Below are 27,950 nucleotides of genomic sequence, written 5' to 3' on the forward strand. Positions count from 1 at the left end.
ATATTTTATGAAGTAAAGTTAACCACGGAAGAATCTGGCATGTCCTGTGTTTATTTCCTGTGGGACGGGGATAAGCTCAGGATATTTAATATCTAAAATAATTAAAGGCCAATTTCTGGGTAAGGCAGAAGGAAGGGGTAATCCCCTCTGTACAGGTCCCATAATTACCATTTGTTTATTAACTTCTCTCAAATCATGTAATAACCTCCATTTTCCCGACTTTTTCTTGATAATAAAAATCGGGGTATTCCAGGGGGAAGTAGAGGGTCTGATATGGCCTAGGTTCAACTGTTCCCTAACCAGCTCTTGTGCTGCTGTTAATTTCTCTGAGGGTAGTGGCCCCTAAGGAACCCACACTGGTTCCTCAGTCTTCCAAGTAATGGGTAGAGCTCCCTCAGTGGCCCCTAGGAAAAACCCAAACCGGCTCAGTCATTCTTCCTCTCAAACGGTATCAGGGATAGCCTACCTTTAAATGGCGACCCAAACCTTTACCAGGCTTATATCCCGAATGCAACATCATTCGCTGGGTTTGGGTGCTATATGGTCCTTCATTGGTCAGTTTAAAACCCATCTTTTTCATCAAACCATGTCCCCATAATGAAATAGGGACGGGCAGCACATAGGGCTGGAAATGCCCTGAATGCCCTTCCTTGTCACACCAACTTAGATGGTGAGAACTCATTTCTGGCATCTGAGCATATCCAAGTCCTCTCAGGGTTTGCTCTGATCGCTGACTTGGCCAACCAGAGGGCCAATCCTTGACGCTGATGATACTGTGATCTGCGCCAGTGTTCAACAGCCCAGAAATAGATTTTCCCTCTATGATAAGCTGCAATAAAGGTCTTTCATCTAAATCTAGGGAGCAAAAATTGGCAGAAGTGCCAGTAGAGCCAAATCTCTTGTCCCCTCTTTCTTCCTCCTTAGCTGGGAACTGTGAATGACAACTAGGTAATAAAAGCAACTGAGCTATGTGATCTCTGGGGGAGATGGCTACTATGCCCATAGGTGAAGAGACCATGATCTTGACTTGTCCTATATAATCTGAATCTATGACTCCAGGATGGACTATCAGGCCCTGCATTGTTACAGAGCTCCTTCTTAAGATCAACCCTACTGTATCTGCTGGTAGAGGGCCTTTGAAATCTGAATCCATCAGCTGGACTCCCATGGGGGGGGGGTTAATAAGAGTAGGGTGGCAGAACTGAGGTTGAGCCCTGCGCTTCCTCTTGTGGCCCTTCTGGGTTGTTGCACTGCATTGGTGGTCTCAAATTAGGCCATCCCTCTGTGACTACCCCATATATTTGAGGGCCCTGAGGTCGGGGCCCCTGTCTCCCATTTTTTGGCCAAGTGCCGCAATCCTCGATTGGCTGCCCATGAATATCCTTCACTGAGCGACACTCATGGACCCAATGATTTCCCTTTTTACATTTTGGACAAAGTCCAGGTACCCGAGGCCGCTGGCCTCCTGTTCCAGTCTGTTGTGAGCATTGTCGCCTTATATGACCAGGTTGCCCGCATTTTAAACGGCCTGTATTCCTAGACCCATTCTTTCCTTGGGAGACCTGCACAACTGCAGCAGCCAGCCCTGCGTTAGTTAACGGGCCTCCTAGCTCTCTACAGATCCTCATCCATATCTCAAGCCCCTTATGTTCATATGGGTTAATGGCTTTTCTACATTCCTTTGTACATTGTTCAAAAATCAGCTGTTTCACTAATGGCATCACCGTATCAGGATCTCCAGACACACCCTCCCTGCCACTTCTACCACTCTGGCCACAAAGTCTGCAAACAGCTCCGTGGGTCCTTGAAGGATTTTTGTTAAATTACCACTAACCTCTCCCTTGTTAGGGAGGGACTTTCAAGCCTTAGTTCCTATTTTATTAATTTGTTCATAAACTTGTATAGGGTAGTTAATCTGTGCAGCGGCGAATCTTTCTTGACCTAATAACATATCCTGATCCCAGGCCGCTTGTCCTGCACTCGCGTTCTGAGTGGCCTGTTCACCTGAATATTCTATAAAGAATGTTTTCCAGTCAAGATAATGTCCAGAGGAAAGACAGGCTCGTGCCAGATTCTGCCAATCGCTAGGAGTTAGACAATAGTGATGCAGAGATTCAAGTTGAGCAATAACGAAAGCAGCACTGACCCTGTAGGCTCATACCCCTTCCGCCAGTCTTTGAATTACCTTCCAATCTAGTGGCTCATGGAATCAAGCTCCTTGAGCATCCTGGAAAACTGGGAAGCAATGAGCACTTAGCTTTCACCATGCTTCAGGATGCAAACTACGCCCTGTGGCACCTTCTGGAACATAACGCAGATGCCGGGAGCCAATGGCTGTACTTTTACTTTCACTTTTTCTAAACTGTCTGCTATGCTTTCCAAGTCATCTTCAGACATGTCCCCTTCGCTAGAATTGCTTTCGGCATCAGACTTCTGTGATCTCTCCTCTCTTACTTGGTTCAACGCCTCATTCCCCTTCTGCAGCTCAGCTCCATATCTTTCCTTGTCCTCTATACAGTTGCGAACTAACTTCCATACCGGTAGAACCATTTTTGTGAGGATTCCCTGTTCCTCTGCAAACTTCAAATCTTTACCTAACTTCTCCCAGCTTAGTCCAGTAAGGTGACCAGAGACTGGGAACCATGGGGCCACCTGATCTACTGCTTCCAGAAAATTTTCTAGGGCTTCCTTTTTTGGCCCAATGCCTTTTACCTTTAGGAGGTCTTTTAAGGCCTGACAAACAGAATGTCCTGATATTGTGTTTCCCATAGTGCTTGGTATAACTTTAATTGTCTCACTCTGAGAACCTCAATAGTTCCTAATCCTGGAACCTAATAGTCTCTAACCGAGAACTTGAATTGTCCCACTTACCTGGGAGCTTTCCAGCCTGCTACCCTGACTGCTGAGAGTTCTGGACTCGTCACATCCCCGTACGGGCCACCACTTGTCGCTACCATCTCCAACCAGGAGAAAAGAAGCGACGAAACTGACGTCCTTCTCAAGGCAGTTTATTCAGGAACTTCACAATGTGCAGGAAAAAGAATGCCCCGACCTCTCTCGGCCTTCCCCCTTTATCACCTCCAGTGCACTCCCCCTCACCCCAGTCCATGTAGGCACAGTTCATTGGCTCAGGACTACATTCATCACATCATCCGATCTTACGTCGTGGTGCATCTGCACAATGCAGCTCAAGGTACATGGCTTTCTTGGGGGATATGAGGAAGTCAGGTGCCAGTCATAAGACTTGGCAGCAGTCCCGGATACCATCTTGGGGCCACATCCACACCCGCTCCTCACATGCTAGTTAGCTGGAGCTAAGAAATTAGCAGTGATTATGAAGAGACCAGCACCGCAGAGGTGAAATCTTTTGGGAAGTGTTTTCTGGGAGCACAAAGAAGCTGTGTTCCAGAGATATCCAAGGTTGTACCTCATGCTGCAGCTGGATTTGGAAAGAATCACCCAGGTGGTACTGGTTTTGAAGGCATGAAGGTGTCATGAAGAACAGCTGAGGCTTGGCACTGTGAGAGGTCATGGAAAGCCATCGGAGAAGGTATAGCCTCAGCTGTAGTTGATGGCCCAGGAATGAAGGGGTCATACAAAGAATTTGAGGCTTGGCAACATGAAGAGAGACTATAAGAGGCTATTTCTGAATCCTAATTGGAGTGGAACACCCCAGTGTATGGGAGATGCCAGTACTATGGGATGATCACCAAGAACAGAAGCTGTAGTGGAGTGGATCAACCTGAGCTTAGAATGCTACAGAGGGCAGAGCTGGAGAAGTGATGCCAGCCCTTAGGGGGAGCCCAAAAGATCAAGTGGAATCCCAGACACTGAAACAAGAAGCTGTAACAATGAAATTGCCTTGGAGACTCAAAGATGTTAAAGATGCCAGAGCCACGGGATACATGCTGAGGAAAGCTACTAACAGGGAGAGTGGAACCAGCCCAGGAGAAAGCAGTTTGTTACAGTCAACAAAGATGAAAAAGGAGTGGAGATCTGAAGACCACTTTGACATCATCCATGGAGATACAGGGTTTGGAATTTGCCCAGCTGGTTTCCTGTCTTTCTTTGGTGATTACAGTTAAGTGATTGGATGAATCTCAGAAGAGACCTTGAACTTTGGATTTTTAACATTGTTGAGAATGCTATAGACTATGAGGACTTTAAAAGTTGGACTAAATGCATTTTGCATTATGCTGTTTAATTATGCCCTTCCCCATAGATTCATGTGTTTGAACAAATCTATGGGGACCAAGGAGTGGAATGTCATGTTTTTTATATTCTTGGACCAGGGAGTAGCACCATTTGAAGATGTGACCTGGTTGGAATAGGTGTGTCACTGTGGATGCGGGCTTAAGACCTCCACCCTAGTTGCCTGGAAGTCAGTCTTCCACTAACAGCCAATGGATGAAGACATAGAACTCTAAGCTCTGCCTGCGCCATGCCTGCCTGGATGTTGCCATGCTCCCACCTTGATGGTAACAAACTGAACCTCTGAATCTGTAAGCCAGCCCCAAATAAGTGTTTTTTTTTAATAAGACTTGCCTTGGTCATACTGTCTGTTCAAAAAAGTATGACCAAGAAAGACATAGAGACACCCCTCTACCTCAGAGCTGCAGAACTGGAAGTCTAGGCACACCTCTGGATAAGAGAAAACTCTGGGGTTGGTGGAGGATCCCCAGTCACCCCTGTCCTTGTCAACACTTACCAATGCCAATGCTGAGGAAACTGAAGAAGAAGTCTATTTTGTTCAGGTGGTGGCAGATGGGTCGAAAGGAGAGGAACATGGTGGGCAGGAGGATGAGGCATAGTGCCAGGACCAGAAATATGAAGTCCTTGCTCATGTGAATGTAAACTGGGAAGGAGAGTCAGAGAGATAACTGCAGTTACCCCATCTCTCTCTCTACCTCACTCTCTTGCTCTCTAGCTCTCTCTCTTATTTCTCTCACACCCTGAGAAGCCCAAAATAAATACTGTAGCAGCTGGGGAGGAGTGCCTTTTCAAGGCTGTGTCTGAGCAGTATAGAGGCACGTAGATCTTAACTCAAAATACAAGGTAAAGGCAGTCCAGAGTTCCTGGTGTTGGGTCTTAGTTGGCAGAATGCTTGCCTAGCTGTGAGCATCCTGCATTTCACCCTGAGCACTGTGCTGAGCTGAGTCTGGCAGCCCTCGCCTGGGATCCCTGCACTTGGGAGGAGGATCAGAAAATTATAGTTGTCCACAGCTACACATTAAGCTGGAGACCAGCCTGGGTCACATGAAATCCTGTCTCAAACAAGGCAGAGGACGGGAATGTGCCTCACTACCTGTCTAGAATCCATGGGACAATAAAGGGCAGAGAATGGTACAGAGGTAGAGCACCTGCCAAGAGTCCTCCAAAGACATTCTTCTGGGGATGTGGCTCAGTGGTAGAGACCCTGTGGTCTGTATGTGTAAGGCTCTGGGATCTGCCTTCAGCAACCCCAACACCCGCCCCTCCCCCCTCCAAAAAAGAGAAGAAAAACATCACCTACACAACATTAACAAAATCACTACCTAGAAATTCTAAAATAACTCTATTGCCACTCATAATGTTACCCACCATCAGTGATGCCCCTACTGTGAGCTCCAACCTACACCCCCAGAGAGACTCCTGGGAGAGTGCCAGTGGCCCTCCCCCACAGTCACCTCTACAACCCAATAGAAGAACCCCCCCCCCCCAGTCTATGTATACACTGACCAGCAAACAGGCCCATGTTGGGACACATATACCCAATACAGTCAATTCAGAGACCTATGAAGCCAGTGTACCGATTTTCAATAGGCCATCTGCACATCCACCATGCTGAACGCCAACAAAGTTGCCAGGAAGATGGAGATGAGGGACCAGCCATGTAGGACCAACTATCCTTCCTTCTCCCAGGAATAGAACAGGTCAGCTGGGAAAGGAGAAGGTTCTGGGGACCTGGATCTTTTCTCTGCTCTCTTGATGCATAAAAACCTTCATCCTCTTTCTCATTTCCTTTTCCCCCTCATCTACAACCTGTTCCCTGTGGAAGCTGTTTGAGCCTCATCTCCAGTACCACTTTAACTCTACCCATTCTCATACACTGTCCTCTTTTGATGCAGTACACCTATCTTAAACTCCAGCATGATCATGTATGCTTGACAACATACATAAGTGGTCAACTGCATGAATGAACTCACAAGTGCATGCTTCCTCTCTTGTCCTTTAGAGCAAAGAAGACTGGAGTTTTCAGAAGAACAGGGATACAGAGGCCGAGAGGTAGTGAACAATTGATTGCCAGCTCCTCACTTACCCTGGATTAGGGCTAGCCTGGCCATCATGGAGCTTACAGGGCACACATGAATACACGCAGGTCAAATATGCTAACTGCCATGAGAGCTGAAATAGTCTAGATGCTCAACAAGAGGGAATGGGTCCTGTCATGGGCCTGCCTCCAAGAGAACCCTGAGACTCTCCAATATCCAGATCATTTGCCTACCTCTAGAGGAAGCAGAGCCTGTCTGTCACAGACACCCAGAATTTCCTTCTCTCACTGCTTATCCCATCTCAAACTCCATTCTTAGGGAGCCCCACCCCTCTTAGATGTCATCTCCACCACAAACCCTAAAATGAGCCCACGCCCTAGCCTTTACCCTGCTCCTTTTACCTAGAAATTCCTCAATCTCTTCATCACAGCTGCCACTTCATGCCCAATCCAAGAACCCCCAAATCCACCCCAAGCTCCCTTTCCTGGGTTCATGTATTCATTCAAATCTAGTTTTCTGACACCTCACATTCCAGAATTCCCAAAACTCAGCCAAGACCGTGACGTCTTCTTAAACCTTGGAGACTCTAAATTCCATATCAGAGGATATCATTCTCATTGGATTAAGAATATACTGGAGTTCATTCTCTCTCTCTCTCTCTCTCTCTCTCTCTCTCTCTCTCTCTCATTCTCTCTCTTGCTTCCCCACCACTCTTTAACCCAAAACTATAAAGTGACCTGACACTATACCCGATTCCTGATTCAAGAGTTATTTCTGTCCCCACAGCATAGATCTCCCTATCCAGGACCAGCCATATAATGGTCCCTACTCCAGATCTCCTGGACATGTCCTGTGATTGCAGCCCAGCTTAACTGTGTCCCCCAATGGTACACCTCCCTACATGTGCCAAATCTCCCCTCTCCAATTGCCCCTGTTGCAGATGCTACACCTCCCATCCAGTCTTGTGTGGTTGGCAGATTTAACTGTGAGAAGAATTCCCAACCCTGGCGGATGGCTGTGTATCACAACAATGAACACAGATGAGAGGATGTCCTGTTGGACCCCAACTGGTTTCTCACAGCTGCCCACTCCTATGAAGAGTGAGTAAGGGTGGAGACAGGAAAGCAGGGTGGCAGCCAGAGATCATGACTCCAGGCCAGATTGGGATACTGAAGGGCAGTGGGGTTGGACTGGCTGAAAGTCTATCCATGACCTCCTGGGTCTCTCTTTCCTCCTGCATCTTGGTTTGTGTTCAGAGTCCTGTTTCTTTGTTTTCTGCCTTATTGTCTGTCTGTCTCCTGTCTGTATTCAAGTCTGAATGTCTCCGTGGTCATCTGTCACTGTGTGTCTCTGCCTTGGGACACTAGGCACACCTTTCTGGTTCTGGGTCTCATGTGTTCTCTTATATCACTATAGACCATAGTGGGGAAAAGACCTAAAGGGCCCCTGAGGATAGAGAGTGCTGTCCCTGAGGGTAGGCTGTGAGAGATGTCCTCACTCTCCTCAGAGCAGCTCTGCCTTTAGGACCTTCTGTCCACTCTGAGGACACACAGAGAAGGGCTGGTCAGAACTGGAGCTGGGTGAGGTAACTGAGTACAGAGAGAGCTGGATGATGAGGGATGAGTTGAGAGAGTTCTGACCTTGGGCTGCAGGCCAGGCCTTACCTGCTGGGGAAGTTCACCTGAAAAGCTCTCAGGTCTGTCCGGACTCCCTGCCCCCAATTCCCTTGTCTTCTGTTCCTTCTATGTCCCTCCTGCCTCTCTGACTCAATATGTATGTATGTATGTATGTATGTATGTATGTATGTATGTATGTATGTGTTTGTGTATGTATGTGCCTTTCTGTTTCTGTTTGTTTTTCTGTATTTATTTCTAGGTTGTGTGTGTGTGTCTGTGTGTGTGTGTGTGTAGGTGTGTGTGTGTGTGTTTGTATATGTATGTGCCTTTTTGTCTCTCTATTTGTTTTTCTGTATCTGTTTCTTTGAGAGAGAGAGAGAGAGAGAGAGAGAGAGAGAGAGAGAGAGAGAGAGAGAGAGTGTATGTGTATGTATGTACGTATGTATGTGCCTTTCTATCTCTCTGTTTTTCTGTATCTGTTTCTGTGGGGAGGGGTGGGGGGGTTGTATCTTTCTGTCTCTGTGTTTCTGTCCCTGACTCTCTCTTCCTTCCTCCCTCCCTCCTCCCCCACCCCTTCCTATTTATTCTGACCAATCTCCCCATTGCCTTCTCTTACTTGCTCTATCTCCTTCCTTGTCTCCCAGCCAGTTTGAGGTTTGGCTGGGCAAAAATTAAGCTAGTCCAAGATGAACCCTCTGCTCAGCACCGATTGGTCAGCAAAAGTTTCCCTCACCCTGGCTTCAACCTGAGTCTCCTGATGCACTATACCATACATTCTGAGGACGACTACAGAATGACCTTATACTGCTCAGCCTCAGCAAGCCTGCTCACATCACAGATGTTGTGAAGCCCATCGCTCTGCCCACTGAGGAGCCCAAGCTGGGGAGCACATGCCTAGCCTCAGTCTGGGGCAGCATTACACCTACCAAATGTGAGTTTAGTCCAATCAACACAGCTGGGTGTGGGGGAGGGGCAGAGGAAACGGTACTGGGCCCTGCACACCCCCCACTTTCTCCCTGATCCGCAATCCAAAAGCCAGATGACATCCAGTGTATGAATCTCAAGCTTCTGCCTAATGAGAACTGTGCCAAAGCCCACAGAGAAAGTCAGAGATGTCATTCTGTGTGCAGGAGAGATGGATGGAGGCAAAGACACTTGCAAGGTGAGACATACCCTTTCTGCAGTGACGGGAAGGGCTGAAAGAGGGAATTGAGGTTCTTGGTTCCCACTTCAACACCCAGACTAGGCAGGCTCTTTGCATCGTTCCCTATGGAAGGGATGCGCCCTGGGAGGGGAGGATCCTGTAGCTGGTACTATTTCTCCTCTGTGACTTGGCTTAGGGGACTGTCCTGTGAGGCCCTCACCACAACCCAATGTCCTCGAAAGATCTGGGCTCCCAAGAGCAGTATTCCCTCACCTATTGAACAGAGCTGCCTCTTAGAGTCCCTGTATTCCTCCCCTGGGAGTCAGTTCCAGGTTGTCTACAAGAATCCAACTGCCAGGTCCTGCCCTCCTCCTGTTCATGTCCTTCTTTCAGGGTGACTCAGGAGGCCCACTGATCTGTGATGGTGTTCTCCATCATGGCACTATATTATAATGGTGTTCTCCATCAATGGCACTATAACACGCAGTTCACCTTGTATACCAAGCGTCTACACTAAACTTATTAAGTTCAACTCCTGGATAAATGACACTATGACAAAAAGTGCCTGAGTGTCACATTGTTCCATGTTCTCCATAAAAGCCACCATGAAGCAAATGAGTTCAAGGTCTGACATTCTCCTTCCTACTGGAGTGTGGTATACAACCAGGGTTCCCTCAGCTAAGGTCAGGACTTCCAAAGTAGATCACCAAGGGACAGGAGTACATGTACTGTTGGCTGAGGACATGGGGTTGAAACAAATGCAGACAAAAGGCTCAGACCAACTCGGGATGCCACTTGAGTCTCCTCTGGCAAAGAAAATATTCAGATCACAGGGGATAAGGCTAGAGAGATCAGAAAGGGAGACTCCAGCTAGGCCTGACCCTATACTGGAAACAAAAGAGATGATAAATAGTCAGACAGTGCAAATTCAGACTGCCTACTTGGGTTTCTTGAGTTGGGCTGGGGTGTTAGGTTAATAAAGCCTTGACTTCATGGAGAAGTCTGTACACAGAAGGGCAGGGACAGCCCCAAAGGCTAGGTAGGCTGCAGTCCCTCCACCAGGAGCCACTGGAGGGTATTTCTTTGGTAGGGATGAACAAAAGGATGAAGAGTGACTTAGAACCATGTCCTATGGGGCAGAGAATCACCCATCTTGGGAAAAGGGCCACACTGCTGCTGCTACACAGGGCCACAAACCACTGTCTGTTTAGAGGGACATAGCCACAGTTAAGAGTATCAGAGTTCTTCCAGAGAAGGGCCAGAAAAGGACAGAAGGCTAGACAGAACTGGAAATCTAGCCATACCTCTGGATAGGAGGAGGCTCTGGGGTTGAGTGGAGGAACCCCAGTCACCCCTGTCCTTGCCAACACTTACCAATGGCAATGCTGAGGAAACTAAAGATGAAGTCTATCATGTTCAGGCGGCAGCAGACAGGTCGAAAGGAGAGGAGCATGGTAGACAAGAGGATGAGGCATAGTGCCAGGACCAGAAATATGAAGCCCTTGTTCATGTGAATGTAAACTGGGAAGGAAACTTGGAGAGATAACTACAGTCATTACTCATTCAAACCTCTCTCTCTCTCTCTCTCTCTCTCTCTCTCTCTCTCTCTCTCTCTCTCTCTCTCTCTCTCTCCTTCCTCTAACAGCATGAGGAGCACAAGCTAGGTACTCCAGCAGCTGGGGAGGAGTGTCTTTTCATGTCCTGCCTGAGCAGTTTAGAGACACATAGGTCTTATCTGTCTCCAAATACAAGGTAAAGGCAGTCAAGGGGTCTTGGTTTTGTGTCTTAGTTGGCAGAATGCTTGTCTAGCTGTGAGCATCCTACATTTCATCCTCAGCACTGTGCTGAGCTGAGTCTGCAGCACATGCCTGTGATGTCTGCAAGTGGGAGGAGGATCAGAAAATCATGGTTGTCCACAGATACACATTGAGCTGTAGGTCAGCCTGGGCTACATAGACCTGTCACAAACAGTGCAGAAGAAGGAAATGTAGCTGTCTAGATCCATCCCACAATAAGGGGCAGGAAATGGTTCAGAGATTCAGCACCTGCCTAGAGTCTCCAATGAGGTTCTTCTGGGGTTGTGGCTCACTGGTAGAGACCTGTGGAGTGTTTGTGTAAGGCACTGGGTTCTGACTTCAGAAACCCCCTCTTTCTCCCCCGCAAAAAAAAAAAATAGATATAAAGGAAAAAACACCACCTCCAATCACATTAACAAAATCATTACCTAAAAATTCTAAAATAACTCTACTGCCACTCATAGAGTGATCCACCAACAATGATATCCCACTATGAATTCAAACCTAGACCCCCAGAAAGACTCCTGGGAGAGTGGCAGTATCCCACCCCAACAGGTACCTCTAGAACACAATGTAATGAACCCCCAGTCTATATATTCACTGAACAGTGATTTGTCCCACATTGGCACATTTATTCCCACTGCAATTAATCCAGAGGCAGATGAATCCACTGAATGCACAGTGCACATAGGTGCATATCAATTACACTGAACACCAACAAAGTTACCAGAGAGATTAACGTGAGGGACCAGCCACATAGGACAAAACTTCAGTCCTCCTCCCAGGAACAGAGCAGGTCAGCAGGGGAGGGAAACATTCTGGGAACATGGATCTTTTCTCCCCTCTTCCTCATTACCATATCCCCCTCATCTACAACAAGTTCCCTATGGATGCTGTTTGAAGCACATCTCCAGCACCCATTCATCTCTTTCCATTCTCGTGCACTGGACTCTTCCAGTGCAGTATACCTATCAAACTCCAGCATGATTATGTATGCTTGAAGACATACAAAAAGATCAAGTGCATGAATGTACTCACAAGTGGATGAATGCATGCTTCCTCTCTTGTCCTTTAGAGCAAAGAACAGTGTAGCTTTCAGAAGAACTTGGGCACAGAGGCCTAGGACTCAGAAGAGAACTAGGTGGGCAATTGATCACCAGCTCCTCACTTACCCTGGATTAGGGCTAGCCTGGTCTTCTTGGAGCTTACAGGGCACACAGGAATACACCCAGGTCAAATGTGCTAACTGCCATGAGAGCTGAAAAAAATCTAGATGCTCAACGAGAGGGGATGGGTCTGAAACCTGCCACAGTAAGTAGGTGTCAAAGGCTGGGTATTTCCCCCTCTTTGTACCAGAATCCATGCTGACCTCTTGATGTTTTAACATTTGAGACAAAGTCTCCCTGTGTTGTTTCACTGGCCTGAGTACACTATGTGCACAGTCTAACCTGAACCTCACCAAGATCCACCAGACCCTGACTGCTAAGTTCTGGGATCAAAGGTGTGCACCAAAATATGCAGCTGCCAAGCTGAACCCTCAATGAGGCTCCTGGAGGGAAGGGACATTTTCTGGTTGCTGTTTCTTGAGAAAGGGTCTCACATGGCCCAGGGTGGGCTAACCTCAAAATGTAGCTCAGGATCTAGGAAATGAGGAAGAGAAAGGACATTGTGACCCCAACTCTGCTCAGGGTGGGTGACACTCACCTGGAATAACCTGAGTTTTAATACTTTTGAATAAAAGAGTGATCAGGCCATGGTAATCTGCACCATAACTTCTATTTGTTTATTTTATTTTATTTTATTTTATTTTATTTTATTTTATTTTATTTTATTTTATTGGTTTGTTTTGAGAAAGCTCTATATTTTACCCTGACTGTCTTGAAAGTCAATATGTAGACTAGGTTGGTCTACATCACAGAATACTAGACCCTAAAATCTCACAGATCCACCTGGCTCTGGCTTCAAAGTGCTGGTGTTAAAGGTGTGAACCACTACACCCAGCTCCCAAACTTTTCATAGGAACAATAAAATCAGTGACACAGAGTTCAAAGTGAAAAAAGGCAAGAATTTTGGCTTTCTCAAAAAAATGATTTGTATCTACAGGGAACTGGCAGCCGTTTTGGATATCACTGGTGAAAAAATCTTGTTCTAATTGCAACTTTCTGAAGATAATCTTGGACTTGAGGTACAGGAACTTCCTTAGAGCTGTGGGTTGGGCATCACTTGCTCCTCAATCTGCCTTTCACACCAACTCACCATTGCCCCTGACCTTGCCATCTGGCTAAGATCCCCGGAACTCCAACAGCCCCAGGAACAGCATGACCTGCCCCACCCAATCTCCCTGGGAAGGTATCCAGGGTGACCTAGGGCCTATTGTACAGAGGGTACATATTTTTGTCCATTTCCCACAGCCAGGAGGGTAGAAGCAGGGAGTCCAAATCTGTAAGCAAGGGCAGTGCTTTGTCAGCATCTGGGTGGCAACAGGACAGGGGAGGGGCTGTGGGGAGAATGAGGGTTTTAAAGTCTCCCGAGGATCTTCAACAGCTCCAAGCTCACTGCCTGCGGAACCTGGACACCTGTTACCATGAGGTTCCTGATCCTGTTCCTTGCCCTGTCCCTAGGAGAGATTGGTGAGATGAGGGGAAGGGAGGGGTCACAGCCCTGACTTTCCTGCTGCCTTTGGCCCTGATCATTCCTTTCCCCTCTCTCCTCAGCGCAGCTACATCATGAAGCAACACCTGCTGCTCCTTCTCTGCCCTGCACACTGCCAGGTCCCTCACAGTCCTTGCTCCCAGGACAGGCCCCTGTCCACTCCCACTTTCCAGAACTTTCTCCTCTTTCTTAGACACCTGACCATCTCTGTTCTTCTACAGTCTTTCTAAGGATCCCAACTTCTTACCAAACTTAAAACAAGAATTTTCCTACAGTACATTGTTTTTCCTACAGCCTCATAGCCCCAACCTTGAGTCAGAGACTTGCCTAAACCCCCCACTAAAACCTTAGGCTGTCCAGAGCTGCCAGCCTTCCTCTGTGTTCACCACCTGATGACAACTGATCCCCCATATTCCCAAGATGCTCAGTTTCTACCAAAACTTCCTCATCTCAAATTGGCTTATAAAGTCAGATGGGTTCCCCCTCCCTTTCTGGTGTGGAGAGAATGCCCGGGTCACTTCTCGCTGGCTTTTTGATTTAGTCTCATTTTTGGACAAGGGGTCAGTTGGCAGATACCAGACTTCAACAAGTATCATTATCAAACACTCACAACATTGGCAGGGGCTCTCACTGAATGGAGACTTCTGTTAAGGCTAAGATGGCTGTCCAGCAAAACTCAAGGGAATCCTCATGTTTCCACCTAACCAGCTCTGGGTTTACAGGCACACAGCATCATACCTGACTTTTTCCCTGTGTTCTGGATGGTTCAGCTCAGGTCCTAATGCTTGCATGACCAATCGAGTAGCAACCAAGCCATCTCCAGCCCAGATCTTGGGAATAAGTTCTGAGTTAGTGTCTCATGATGTAGCCCAGGCTTGTCTTCAGTCCATGGCAATCCCTCAGCCTCAGCCTCAGCCTGCTGTGTCCTGAGGTTACAGTGCATGGCTTCCCAAGATTTCTTGTTTCCAAATGCTGTGCCTTGGCCTGCTCTTCCCCCTCATGCCTCACTCCCTGAGCTGCAGGTGCCTGTCCTATCTCATCAGAGCCCCAATACACAGCTCTAGTTCTCTCTCTGTGCAACACACCCCAAAGACCCCAATGCCTAACCCTTGTACCTCATATATTGGATCCTCCTCTCTGCCTCCCAGTGGCCTCACTTGATCTGTTTTTATTTCTGTCCAAAGGTTTTAATTCCTTTTCCACTCCTGTCTTGGGGCTGCCTCCAAGAGAACAATGATCCTATCCAATGCCCAGACCACTTGCCCACCTGCACAGGAGCAGAGCCTTTTCCTCACAGTCCCCCAGAATTTCCTTCTCTCACTGCTTGTCTCAACTCAAAATCCTTTCTTAGGGAGCCCCACACCTCTTAGATGTCAATTCCACCACAGACCCTAACAGGAGCCCACGCCCTAGCCTTGACCCTGCTCCTTTTACCCGGAAATTCCTCAATCTCTCCATCCTAGCTGCCACTTCATGCCCAATCCAAGAACCCCCAAATCAACTCCAAGCTCCCTTTCCTGGTTTCATTTATTCATTCAAATCCAATTTTCTGAGGCCTCACCTTTTAAGAATGCCCAAAACCCAGCCAAGGCCATGACTTCTTCTCAAGCCTTGAAGATTCTAAATTCCATACCAGAGAATTTCATTCTCATTGGACTAAAATTGAAGCTTACATGCCATCTCTTAACATAAAACTCTAAACTGGCCTGACATTATACCTGATCCCTGATTCAGGAATTCTTTCTATACCCACAGCATAGATCTCCCTATCCAGGACCAGCCATATATTGGTCCCTTCCCTAGATCCCCTGGCCATTTCCCCTGATCCCAGCAGTGCTTAACTGTGTCCATCAAGGGTTGACCTCCCTACATGTGCCAACTCTCCCCTCCCCCATTGCCACTTTGCAGATGCTGCACCTCCTGTCCAGTCTCGAATTGTTGGAGGATTTAACTGTGAGAAGAATTCTCAACCCTGGCATGTGGCTGTGTTCCGCTACAACAAATATATATGCGGGGGAGTCCTGTTGAACCCCAACTGGGTTCTCACAGCTGCCCACTGCTATGGCAAGTGAGTAAGGGTGGAGACATGAAAGCAGGGTGGCAGCCAGAGAACATGACTCCAGGACAGATTGGATTACTGAAGACCAGGTGGGTGGGACTGGCAGAAAGTCTATCCATGACCTCCTGGGTCTCTCTTTACTACACCCTCCAAGTTTGCGTTCAGAGTCCTATTTCTTTCTTTTCTGTCTTTTTATCTCTCTGTCTCCTGTCTGTATTCAAGTCTGAGTGTCTCCGTGGTCATCTGTCACTGTGTGTCTCTGCCTTGGGACAATAGGCACACCTTTCTGGTTCTGGGTCTCATGTGTTCTCTTATATCACTACAGACCATAGTGGGGGAAAGACCTAAAGGGCCCCTGAGGATAGAGTGGTGTCACTGAGGGTAGGCTGTGAGAGATGTCCTCACTCTCCTCAGAGCAGCTCTGCCTTTAGGACCTTCTGTCCACTCTGAGGACACACAGAGAAGGGCTGGTCAGAACTGGAGCTGGGTGAGGTAATGAGTACAGAGAGAGCTGGATGATGAGGGATGAGTCGAGAGAGTTCCGACCTTGGGCTGCAGGCCAGGCCTTACCTGCTGGGGAAGTTCACCTGAAAAGCTCTCAGGTCTGTCCGGACTCCCTGTCCCCAATTCCCTTGTCTTCTGTTCCTTCTATGTCCCTCCTGCCTCTCTGACTCAATATGTATGTATGTATGTATGTATGTATGTATGTATGTATGTATGTATGTATGTGTGTATGTATAAATGTATGTATGTGTTTGTGTATGTATGTTCCTTTCTGTTTCTGTTTGTTTTTCTGTATTTGTTTCGTGTGTGTGTGTGTGTGTGTGTGTGTGTGTGTGTGTGTGTGTGTGTGTGTGGTGTGTGTATATTTCTGTCTCTGTGTGTTTCTTTCCCTTACTCTCCCTTCCTTCCTCTTTTCTTCCTCCCTCTCTTCTGACTCTGACTAATCACCCTGATACTCCCCTCTCACACCCTGCATCTCCTTCCATTGCCACCAGCCAGTATAATGTTTGGCTGGGCAAAAACAAGCTATTCCAACATGAATCCTCTGCTCAGCACCGATTGGTCAGCAAAAGCTTCCCTCACCCTGACTACAACATGAGCCTCATGAATGACCACACCCCACATCCTGAGGATGACTACAGCAATGACCTGATGTTACTACGCCTCAGCAAGCCTGCTGACATCACAGATGCTGTGAAGCCCATCGACCTGCCCACTGAGGAGCCCAAGCTGGGGAGCACATGCCTAGCCTCAGGCTGGGGCAGCATTACACCCACGAAATGTGAGTCTGCTCCAAGAAACATAGCTAGGTGTAGGGGAGGTGCAGAGGGGCCTGGACTGGGCCCTGTTCACCACCCACTTTCCCTGTCATCCACAGGGCAAATCCCAAATGATCTCCAGTGTGGGTTCATCAAGCCCCTGCCTAATGAAAATTGTGCCAAAGCCTACATACATAAAGTCACAGATGTCATGCTGTGTGCAGGAGAGATGGGTGGAGGCAAAGACACTTGTGCGGTAAGACAGACCCTCTCTGCAATGAGGAGAAGGGCTGAGAGAACTGAGGTTCTGGGTTCCCACTTCAACACCCTGACTAGGCAGGCTCTTTGCATCCTTCCCTATGGAAGGGATGTGCCCTAGAAGGGGAGGATCCTGTAGCTGGTACTATTTCTCCTCTGTGCCTTTGCTTAGGGGATGGTCCTGTGAGGCCCTCACCACAACCCAATGTCCTCATAAGATCTGGGCTCCCAAGAGCAGTATTCCCTCACTTACTGACCAGAGCTGCCTCTTAGAGTCCCTGTGTTCCTCCCTGGGAGTCAGTTCCAGGTTGTCTACAAGAATCCAACTGCCAGGTGCTTCCTTACTCCTGTCCCTGTCCTTCTCTCAGGGTGACTCAGGAGGCCCACTGATCTGTGATGGTGTTCTACAAGGTATCACATCATGGGGCTCTATCCCATGCGCTAAACCCAATGCGCCGGCCATCTACACCAAACTTATTAAGTTTACCTCCTGGATAAAAGACACTATGGCCAAAAACCCCTGAATGTCACATTATCTGCTGTTCTCAATAAAATGCACCATGCAACAAATGAGTTCAAGGTCTGACATTCTCTGTCCTACTGGAGTGCAGGACCAAATCAAGGATCCCTTGGCTAAGGTCTGGAATTCCAAAGTAGATCAGCAAGGGACAGATGTACATGTACTGTTGGCTAAGGGGATGGGGTTGAGGCAAATGCAGACAAAAGGCTCAGACAAACTCAGGGATGCCACATGTGTCTCCCATGGCAAGAAAAATGTTCAGATCACACAGGAAAAGATTAATGACATCAGAATGATTGACTCAAGCTAGGCCTGACCCTATACTGGAAGCAGAAGAGATGATAAACAGTCAGACACTGAGAATTCAGACTGCCAAACTGGGTTTTTTTTAGCTGGGCTGCAGTTTTATGTTAATGAAGCCTTGACTTGATGGAGAAGAGCCTGTCCACAGAAGGGCAGAAACTGTCCCAAAGGCTAGACTACAGTGTCTCAACCAGTGGACACTGGACTAGATTTCTTTGGTAGGGCTGGACCAAAGATGAACAGTAACTTAGAACCATGTCCTGTGGGACGAAGAATCACCCATCTTGGGAAAAAGGCCACGCTGCTGCTGCTGCACAGGACCACAAAACACTGTCTGTTTAGAGGGACAAGTCACAGCTAAGAGTATCAAAGAACTTCGGGAGAAGGGTCCCTGCCAATACTCAGTCAGAAAGGAGTAGGCCTTAGAGAGTGGAACTGGTCTTGCCACCTGTGTGTTGAGGGTGTTACCTGGTCTCAGGGGAAGTAAGGGACATCAAGGGAGGTATGATGGAAACTGAACCACAGGAACAGAGGTTGAGGCATCTGGCTGCAGGAACTCATCAGTGTCCTGAGAAGATGACAAGTCCCTCTGTTGGAGTGTTCCATGGTAGTGCACAAAGATGTTTACAACAGACAACCTCTGAGCAGGCTCCAAGTTCCTGTCCAAAATGGACTGCTGCTGCAACTGCAATGAGTGGTGTCTCAAGACCCAATGGAAGTAGCTGAGCCTCTGCTCCATGGAAGGCAAACTGTAGCTCCATATTACTACTTGGTTGATGAAGGACAAAGTTCCTCTGGGAAGGGACCCCATGAGCACTTGACTCAGAGCCCTACCCCAAACCCTAACTAAGCCCAGGAGGCTGACCCCCTTTCCTGGGCTCCGACCCTGCCCTGCACAGGCACCGCCCTTCCATCTGAGGCCCCTCCCACACCTGGCCACAGCATCAAGACACTGGCACACCAGCACAGGTAGAAGGCCAGCTGGTAGGATACCTGTGGCCTCGGGCACAACCTATTGCAGTTGACCACACACAGTCAGGCTGAGGAGAATAAGGAGCCCTGTACTGGAGTGGGGTCAGAGAAGGACAGAAGGCTAGACAGGGAACACCACACCCCCAAAAGGAGAGAGACAGAGAAAAACTCCCTGACCTGCCAAAAGTAGACACTCACACACACACACACACACACACACACACACACACACCACACAAATGGATACATACTCAGAGCAGAAAGGAAAATGGGGGACAAGTCCATCAGTCACAATAGTGGGCAGAAGATTTTAATCGCAGCTAGTTATGATGCTGAGGCAAGAGAATGGCATAATGAAAGCCAGCATGGACGATAGAGTGAGTTCAAAGCCAGCCTAGGATACAGAGAAAGCCCAAGAAAGACACAGAGACACCCCTCTCCCTAGGAGCAGCAGAGCTGGAAATCTAGCCACACCTCTGAGTAGGAGGAGGCTCTGGGGTTGGGTGGTCGATCACAGCACCCTTTTCTTTGCCATCACTTAGGGATGCCAATGCTAAGGAAACTGAAGATTAAGTCTATCTTGTTCAGGTGTCAGCAGATTGGTGGAAAGGAGAGGAACATGGTGGGCAGGAGGATGAGGCATAGTGCCAGGTCCAGAAATATGAAGCCCTTGTTCATGTGCATGTAAACTGGGGAAGGAAGCTGGAGAGATAACTACAGTCACTCCCAATTCTCTCTCTCTCTCTCTCTCTCTCTCTCTCTCTCTCTCTCTCTCTCTCTCTCTCTCTCTCTCTCTCTCTCTCTTTCTCTCTCTCTCTTTCTGTCTCTCTGTCTCTCAATCTATCTCTGTGTCTGTCTGTCTGTCTGTCTGTCTCTGTCTCTGTCTCTCTCTCTCTCTCTAGTTCTTGCTCTCCTTCCTCTCACACCATGAGGAGCCCAACCTAGGTACTACAGCAGCTGGGGAGGAGTGTCTTTTGATATCCTGCCTGAGCCATTTACAGACGCATAGATCTTATCTGTCTTTAAATAAAATGTAAAAGCAGTTGAGGGGTCTTGGTGTTGTGTCTTAGTTGGCAGAATGCTTGTCTAGCTGTGAGCATCCTGCATTTCATCCTCAGCACTGAGCTGAGTCTGCAGCACATGCCTGTGATCCCTGCACTTGGGACGAGGATCAGAAAATCATGGCTGTCCACAGATACACACTGAGCTGGAGGCCAGCCTGGGCTACATAGGCCTGTCACAAACAAGGCAGAGGAAGGGAATGTAGCAGTCTAGAATCCATCCCACAATGAGGAGCAGGAAATAGTTCAGAGGTACAGGACCTGCCTAGAGTCCACCAATGAGGGTCTTCTGGGGGTGTAGCTTAGTGATAGAGACCCTGTGGCCTTTGTGTGTAAGGTTCAGGGTTTTGCCTTCAGCAACACCCTCCCACACACACACACACAAAAAAGAAAAAACAGAAAAGAAAACATCTTCAGTCACATTACTAAAATCACTACCTAGAAATTCAAAAATAACTCTACTGCCACTCATAGAGTTACCCATCATCAATGATGCACCCACTGTGAGCCCTAACCTACTCCCCCAGAAAGCATCATGAGAGAGAGCCAGTGCAACCCCACAGTCACCTTTACCACCCAATGGAAGGAAACCCAGTCTATATATTCACTGACCAGTGAATTGTCCCACATTGGCACACTTATGCCCCCTGAAGCCAATCCAGAGGCCAATGAAGACATTGTATGCAGGGGGCACATATGTAATCCACACATCCATTACCCTGAACACTAAGAAATTTCCCAGGAAGATGGACCTCTGGGACCAGACACGTTGGACAAATTTTCAGTCTTCTTCCCAGGAACAGAGCCGGTCAGCTGGAAAGGGAGAAGGTTCTGCGGACCTGGTATGCTTCTCCACCTACAAACCTTCATCCTCTTCCTCCTTTCATTTTTCCCCCTCTCCTCTACAACCATTTCCCTGTGGAGTCTGTTTGAACCTCATCTCCAACACCACTTCAACTCTTTCCATTCTTATGCACTGTCCTCTTCTGATGCACTACACATACATAAAAGATTGAGTGCATGAAAAAACTCACAAGTGGATGAATGCGTGCTTCCTCTCTTGTCCTTTAGAGCAAAGAACAGTGGAGTTTTCAGAAAAACTTGGGCACAGAGGCCAAGGACTCAGAGGAGAACTAGGGGCCCAATTGATCACCAGCTCCTCACTTACCCTGGATTAGGGCTAGCCTGACCTTCTTGGAGCTTGCAGGGAACACATGCATACACCCAGGTCAAACATGCTAACTGCCATGAGAGCTGAAATAGTCTAGATGCTCAACGAGAGGGGATGGGTCTGAAACCTGCAACAGTAAGTAGGTGTCAAAGGCTGGGTATTTCCCCTTCTCTGTACCAGAACCCATGCTGACTTCTTGATGTTTTAACGTTTGAGACAAAGTCTCCCTGTGTAGTTTCACTGGCCTGAGTACACTATGTGCACAGTCTAACCTGGACCTCACCAAGATCCACCAGCCTCTAACTCCTAAGTTCTGGGATCAAAGGTGTGCACCAAAATAGCAGCTGCCAAGCTGAACCCTTAATGAGGCTCCTGGAGGGAAGGGACATTTTCTGGTTGCTGTTTCTTGAGAAAGGGTCTCACATGGCCCAGGCTTGGCTCTACTCAACATGTAGCTCAGGATCTAGGAAATGAGGAAGGGAAAAGTTATAGTGACCCCAACATTGATCAGGGTGGGTGACTCTAAGCTGAAATAACCTGAGTTTTCATACTTTTGAATAAAAGAGTGATCAGGCCATAGTAATGTACACCATAACTTCTATTTATTATATTTTATTGGTTTGTTTTGAGACAGCTCTATATATAATCCTGGCTGTCTTGAAAGGCACTATGTAGACTAGGATGGTCTACATCACAGAATACTAGAGCCTAAAATCACACAGATCCACCTGGCTCTGGCTTCCAAGTGCTGGTATTGAAGGTGTGCACCACTATACCCAGGTCCCAAACTTCCTTTTTTTAATTGGATATTTTCTTCATTTACATTTCAAATGCTTTCCCAAAAGTCTCCTATTCACTCCCCCCTGCCCTGCTCCCCTACCCACTCACTCCCACTTCTTGGCCCTCGCTTTCCCCTGTACTGGGGCATATAAGGTTTGTAAGACCAAGGGTCCTCTCTTCCCAATGATGGCCAACTAGGCCATCTTCTGCTATATATGCAGCTAGAGACACGCATTCTGGGGGTACTGATTAGTTCATATTGTTGTTCTACCTATAGGGATGCAGACCCATTCAACTCCTTGGGTACTTTCTCTAGTTCCTTCATTGGGGGCCCTGTGTTCTATCCAATGATGACTGTGAGCATCCACTTCTTTATTTGCCAGGCACTGGCAAAGCCTCATAGGAGACAGCTATATCAGGGTCTTTTCAGCAAAATCTTGCTGGCGTATGTAATAGTGTCTGTGTTTGGTGGCTGATTATGGGATGGACACCCAGGTGGGACAGTCTCTGGATGGTCCATCCTTTCTTCTTAGCTCTAAACTTTGTCTCTGCAACTCCTTCCATGGATATTTTATTCCCTATTCTAGGGAGGAATGAAGTATCCATGAGTTGGTCTATCTTCCTGATTTTCTTGTGTTTTGGAAGTTGTATCTTGGGTATTTTAGGTTTCTGGGCTAATATCCACTTATTGGTGAGTGCATATCTAGTGACTTCTTTTGTGATTGGGTTACCTCACTCAGGATGATATCCTCCAGATACATCCATTTGCCCAAGAATTTCATAAATTCATTGTTTTTAATAGCTGAGTAGTACTCCATTGTGTAAATGCATCACATTTTCTGTATCCATTTCCTCTGTTGAGGGACATATGGGTTCTTTCCACCTTCTGGCTATTATAAAAAGGGCTGCTATGAACATAGTATAACATGTATCCTTATTACCAGTTGGAACATCTTCTGGGTATATGCCCAGGAGAGGTATTGCTGGATCTACCAGTAGTGTCCAGTTTTCTGAGGAACCTCCAGACTGATTTCCAGAGTGGTTGTATAAGCTTGCAAACCCACCAGCAATGGAGGAGTGTTCCTCTTTCTCCACATCCTCGCCAGCATCTGCTGTCACCAGAATTTTTGATCCTAGCCATTCTGACTGGTGTAAGGTGGAATCTCAGGGTTGTTTTGATTTGCATTTCCCTGATGATTAAGTATGCTCAACATTTTTTCAAGTACTTCTCAGTCTTTCAGTATTCCTTGATTGAGAATTCTTTGTTTAGCAATTTTTAATGAGGTTATTTGAATTTCTGGAATTCAGCTCCTAATAGGAAAAGTAAAATCAGTGATCCAACTTCCAAGTCCAAAATGAAGCATTTTGGCATTCTCCAAGGAAGGATTTGTATCTACAGGGAGCTTGCAGCCCTCTAGGCTACCACTTGTGCAAAGACTCTGTTCTAACTGCAACTTTCTGGGATAATCTTGGACTTGAGGTACAGGACCTTCCTTAGAGGTGTGGGTTAGGCAGCACTCGCTCCACTACCCTCCGTTAACACCAATTCACCATTGCCACGACCTTGACATCTGGCTAAGGTCCCTGGAACACTAACAGCTCCAGAAACAAAAGTCCATGCCCCACCCGATTTTATCCTTGGGAAGGTATCCAGGGTGACCTAGGGCCTACTGGACATCAGGTGCAACAGGACCGCCCCTTACCACAGCAGGGAGGGTAAGTGCAGGGAATCCACCTCTGTCAGCAAGGGAAGAGCTTTGGTCAGCATTTGGCTGCCACAGGACAGGGGTGGGGCTGTGGGGGAGAATGAGGGTTTTTAAAGTCTCCCTGAGGAGCCTCCACAGCTCCAAGCTCACCTCCTGCAGCTCCTGGACACCTGTTACCATGAGGTTCCTGATCCTGTTCCTAACCCTGTCCCTAGGAGGGATTGGTGAGATACGGGAAGGGGAGGGGTCACAGCCCTGACTCTCCTGATGCTATTGGCCCTGGCCATACCTTTTCCCTCTCCCCTGAACCCAGCTACATCATGAGCACCACCTGCTCCTCCTCCTCCTCTGCCTTATGCAGTGATCGGACCTTCACAGTCCTTGCTCCCAGGAAAGACCCCTGTCCACTCCCACTTTCCAGAACTATCTCCTTTTTCTCAACACCTGACCGTCTCTGGGCTTCTCCAGTCTTTCTATGGAACCCACCCTCTTTCTAAACTTAGGACCTCAAATTTCCCTACAGTTCATTGTTTTTCCTACAGCCTCATAGCCCAAACCCTGAGTCAGAGGCTTGCCTAATCCCACACTAGAGCCTTAGGCTGTCCAGCAGCTGCCAGCCTTCAGATATGTTTTCCACATCCTGACAACTGGTGCCCCATCTTCCCAAGATGTTCAGTTTCTACCAAAACTCCCTCTACTCAAATTGGCTTGTAAGGTCAGATGGGTTCCCCCTCCATTTCTGGTGTGGAGAGAATGCCCGGGTCACTTCTCACTAGCTTTTTTATTTAGTCTCATTTTTGGACAAGGGGTCAATTGGCAGACACAAGGCTTGGACAACAAGTATCTTCCTCAATCACTCACAACATTGGCAGGGGCTCTCACTGAATGGAGACTTCTGTTTAGGCTAAGATGACTGTTCTACAAAACTCAAGGGAATCCTCCTGATTCCACCTACCCAGCTCTGGGGTTACAGGCACACAGCATCACACCTGACTCTTTTCCTGGGATCTGCAAGGTTCAGCTAAGGTCCTAATGCTTGCATGGCCAATCCTGTAGCAGCCAAGCCATCGCTTGCCCAGCTCTTGGGAATAAGTTCTGAGTTAGTGTCTCATGATGTAGCCCAGGCTTGTCTTCATCCCTGGCAATCCCTCTGCCTCAGCCTGCTGTGTACTTAGGTTACAGAGAAGTGCAGCTATGCATGGCTTGCCAAGATTTCCTCTGTTCCCAATGTTATGCCTTGGCCTGCTCTTCCCTCTCATATCTCCCTCCCTGTGCTGCAGGCTCCTGTCCCATCTCATCAGAGCCCCAATGCACAGCTCGAGTTCCCACTCTCTACAGGACACCCCAAAGACCCCAATGCCTAACCCTAGTACCTCACATCAGCTGGCTCCTCCTCTCTGCCTCACAGTGGCCTGTCTTGATCTAACTATGTTTCCACTTCTGTCCAGAGGCTTTAATTCCTTTTCCACTCCTGTCCTGGGGCTGCCTAAGAGAACCCTGAGCCTCTCCAATACCCAGATGATTTGCCCACCTCCACAGGAGCAGAGCCTTTTCCTCACAGACCCCCAGAATTTCCTTCTCTCACTGCTTGTCCCATATCAAACTCCTTTCTGAGGGAGCCCCACCCCTCTTGATGTCATTTCCACTGCAGACCCAAACAGCAGTCAACGCACTAGCCTTGACCCTGCTCCTTTTACCTGGGATTCTTCAATCTCTCCAACCCAGCTGCCACCTCATGCCCAATCAACGAAACCCAAAATAAACCCCAAGCTCCCTTTCCTGGATTCATTTATTCATTCAAATCTAATTTTCTGACACCTCACCTTCCAGAATTCCCAAAACCCAGCCAAGGCCAAGACTTCTTCTCAAGCCTTGGAGACTTTAAATTCCATATTAAAGGATTTCATTCTCATTCGACTAAGAATGAAGCTTCTTTGCCATCCCTTCACCTAAAATTCTAAAGTGCTCTGACACTATACCCGATTCCTCATTCAAGAGTTCTTCCTGTACCCACAGCATACATCTCCCTATGCAGGACCAGCCATATATATTGGTCCCTACTCCAGATCCCCTGGCCATGTCCCCAGATCCCAGCCCTGCTTAGCTGTGTCCCCCAATGGTACACCTCCTTACATGTGCCAAATCTCCCCTTCCCCATTGCGCCTGTTGCAGATGCTGCACCTCCTGTCCAGTCTCGAATACTTGGAGGATTTAAATGTGAGAAGAATTCCCAACCCTGGCAGGTGGCTGTGTACTACTTAGATGAGTACCTATGCGGGGGAGTCCTGTTGGACCGCAACTGGGTTCTCACAGCTGCCCACTGCTATGAAGAGTAAGTAAAGGTGGAGACAGGAAAGCAAGATGGCAGCCAGAGATCATGACTCCAGGACAGGCTGGGGTACTGAAGGGCAGGGGAGTGGGACTGGCTGAAACTATCCATGACCTCCTGGGTCTCTCTTTACTCCATCCTCCAGGTTTGTGTTCAGAGTCCTGTTTCTTTTTTTTTTTCTCTCTTATTATCTGTCTCTCTCCTGTCTGTATTCACATATGAGTGTCTCCGTGGCCATCTGTCACTGTGTATCTCTGCCTTGGGACACTGGGCACAAACTTTCTGGTTCTGGGTCTCATGTGTCCTCTTATATCACTACTGACCATAGTGGGGACCAGGCCTAAAGGGCCCCTGAGGATAGAGAGTGCTGTCCCTGAGGGTAGGCTGTGAGAGAAGTCCTCACTCTCCTCAGAGCAGCTCTGCCTTTAGGACCTTCTGTCCACTCTGAGGACACACAGAGAAGAGCTGGTCAGGACTGGAGCTGGGTGAGGTAACTGAGTACAGAGAGAGCTGGATGCTGGGGAGGGAGGGGAGGGCTCAGACCTTGGGCTGCAGGCCAGGCCTTACCTGCTGGGGAAGTTCAGCCCTGTCCTAGCTGCACCTGAGCAGATTTTAGGCCTACCCTTTCTACCCTTGTCTTCTGTTCCTGTATTTGCTCTCTCTGCCTCTCTAAATCTATATGTATGTATGAATGCATGTATGTATGTATGTACCTTTCTGTTTATTTCTCTCTGTTTATTTCTCTATTTCTCTCTCTCTGTGTGTCTCTGTCTCTCTCTCTGTGTGTGTGTGTGTGATTGTGTGTGTGTGTGTGATTGTGTGTGTGTGTGATTGTGTGTGTGTGTGTATCTTTCTGTCTGTGTGTGTTTCTGTCTCTGACTCTCCCTTCCTCCCTCCCTCCTCCAGCTCTTCTGCTGATGCTGACCAATCTCCCTGTTTCTCTCCACTCACCCCCTCCATCTCCTTCCCTGCCCCACAGCAAGTATAATATTTGGCTGGGCAAAAACAAGCTATTCCAAGATGAACCCTCTGCTCAGCACCGATTGGTCAGCAAAAGCTTCCCTCATCCTGACTTCAACATGAGCCTCCTCCAAAGTGTACCTACTGGGGCCGACTTAAGCAATGACCTGATGCTGCTCCGCCTCAGCAAGCCTGCTGACATCACAGATGTTGTGAAGCCCATCGACCTGCCCACTACGGAGCCCAAGCTGGGGAGCACATGCCTAGCCTCAGGCTGGGGCAGCATTAACCAGTTAATATGTGAGTCAGGTCCAAGCACAACAGCTTGGTGTGGAGGAGGGGCAGACGGGACTAGATTGGGCCCTGCTTACCACCCACTTTCTTCCTGATCCAAAGACCAAAACCCAAATGATCTCCAGTGTGTGTCCATCAAGCTCCATCCTAATGAGGTCTGTGTGAAAGCCCATATACTGAAGGTGACAGATGTCATGCTGTGTGCAGGAGAGATGAATGGAGGCAAAGACACTTGTAAGGTGAGACAGCCCCTCCCTGCAGTGAGGTGAAGGGCTGAAAGAGGGAACTGGGTTTCTTGGTTCCCACTTCAACACCCTGACTAGGCAGGCTCTTTTTATCCTTCCCTGTGGAAGGCATGTTCCCTGGGAGGGGAGGACCCTGTAGCTGGTACTATTTCTCCTCTGTGACATGTCTTAGGGGACTGTTTTGTGAGGTCCTCACCTCAACCCAATGTCCTCACAAGATCTGGGATCCCAAGAGCTGGATTCCCTCACCTATTGAACAGAGCTGCCTCTTAAGAGTCCCTGTATTCCTCCCTGGGAGCCAGTTCCAGATTGTATACTAGAATCCAACTGCCAGGCCCTGCCTTACTGCTGTACCTGTCCTTCTATCAGGGAGACTCAGGAGGCCCACTGATCTGTGATGGTGTTCTACAAGGTATCACATCATGGGGCTCTACCCCATGTGGTGAACCCAATGCACCGGCCATCTACACCAAACTTATTAAGTTTACCTCCTGGATAAAAGACACTATGGCCAAAAACCCCTGAGTGTCACATTATCTGCTGTTCTCAATAAAATATACCATGCAACATA

At 48.0% G+C, this 27,950-nt stretch overlaps 2 protein-coding genes and 1 pseudogene across 7 annotated transcripts in view; all 3 read left to right on the top strand.

Annotated features, from left to right (window-relative positions):
* Klk1b21 (kallikrein 1-related peptidase b21) overlaps positions 1-17,611 on the top strand; it is a 101,968-nt gene extending 84,357 nt beyond the window's left edge. For 2 of the 6 annotated variants that reach the window (XM_017322001.1, XM_017322000.1), the window contains exons 2-4: positions 15,368-15,527; positions 16,508-17,036; positions 17,407-17,611. In XM_017322001.1, coding sequence (XP_017177490.1) covers positions 15,368-15,527; positions 16,508-17,036; positions 17,407-17,562 — 845 coding nt within the window. In that variant the 3' untranslated portion in view covers positions 17,563-17,611. Of the gene's footprint in view, positions 1-13,319; positions 13,438-15,367; positions 15,528-16,507; positions 17,037-17,406 lie in introns of those variants that run through there. The other 4 variants (NM_010642.3, XM_011250808.2, XM_006540672.3 and 1 more) reach the window with 4 other exon arrangements.
* Klk1b15-ps (kallikrein 1-related peptidase b15, pseudogene) lies at positions 8,520-8,802 on the top strand (annotated as a pseudogene).
* A 6,089-nt stretch (positions 17,612-23,700) lies between the features above and the next one.
* On the top strand, positions 23,701-27,950 carry Klk1b22 (kallikrein 1-related peptidase b22). The gene is made up of 5 exons (NM_010114.2): positions 23,701-23,775; positions 25,724-25,883; positions 26,860-27,140; positions 27,237-27,373; positions 27,749-27,950. Exons 1-5 carry the CDS (start codon positions 23,730-23,732, stop codon positions 27,902-27,904), a joined length of 780 nt encoding a protein of 259 aa, NP_034244.1. The 5' UTR covers positions 23,701-23,729; the 3' UTR covers positions 27,905-27,950.

Source organism: Mus musculus, chromosome 7 (assembly GCF_000001635.26).
Source record: "Mus musculus strain C57BL/6J chromosome 7, GRCm38.p6 C57BL/6J".
Lineage (NCBI taxonomy): Eukaryota > Metazoa > Chordata > Mammalia > Rodentia > Muridae > Mus > Mus musculus.

Coding starts and splice junctions, on each gene's coding strand:
- Klk1b22 (NM_010114.2), top strand. CDS start 23,730: ATGAGGTTCCTGATCCTGTTCCTAACCCTGTCCCTAGGAGGGATTG. Junction 23,776..25,723: donor CCTGTCCCTAGGAGGGATTG/GTGAGATACGGG, acceptor CGCCTGTTGCAG/ATGCTGCACCTCCTGTCCAG. Junction 27,374..27,748: donor GAGGCAAAGACACTTGTAAG/GTGAGACAGCCC, acceptor TCCTTCTATCAG/GGAGACTCAGGAGGCCCACT.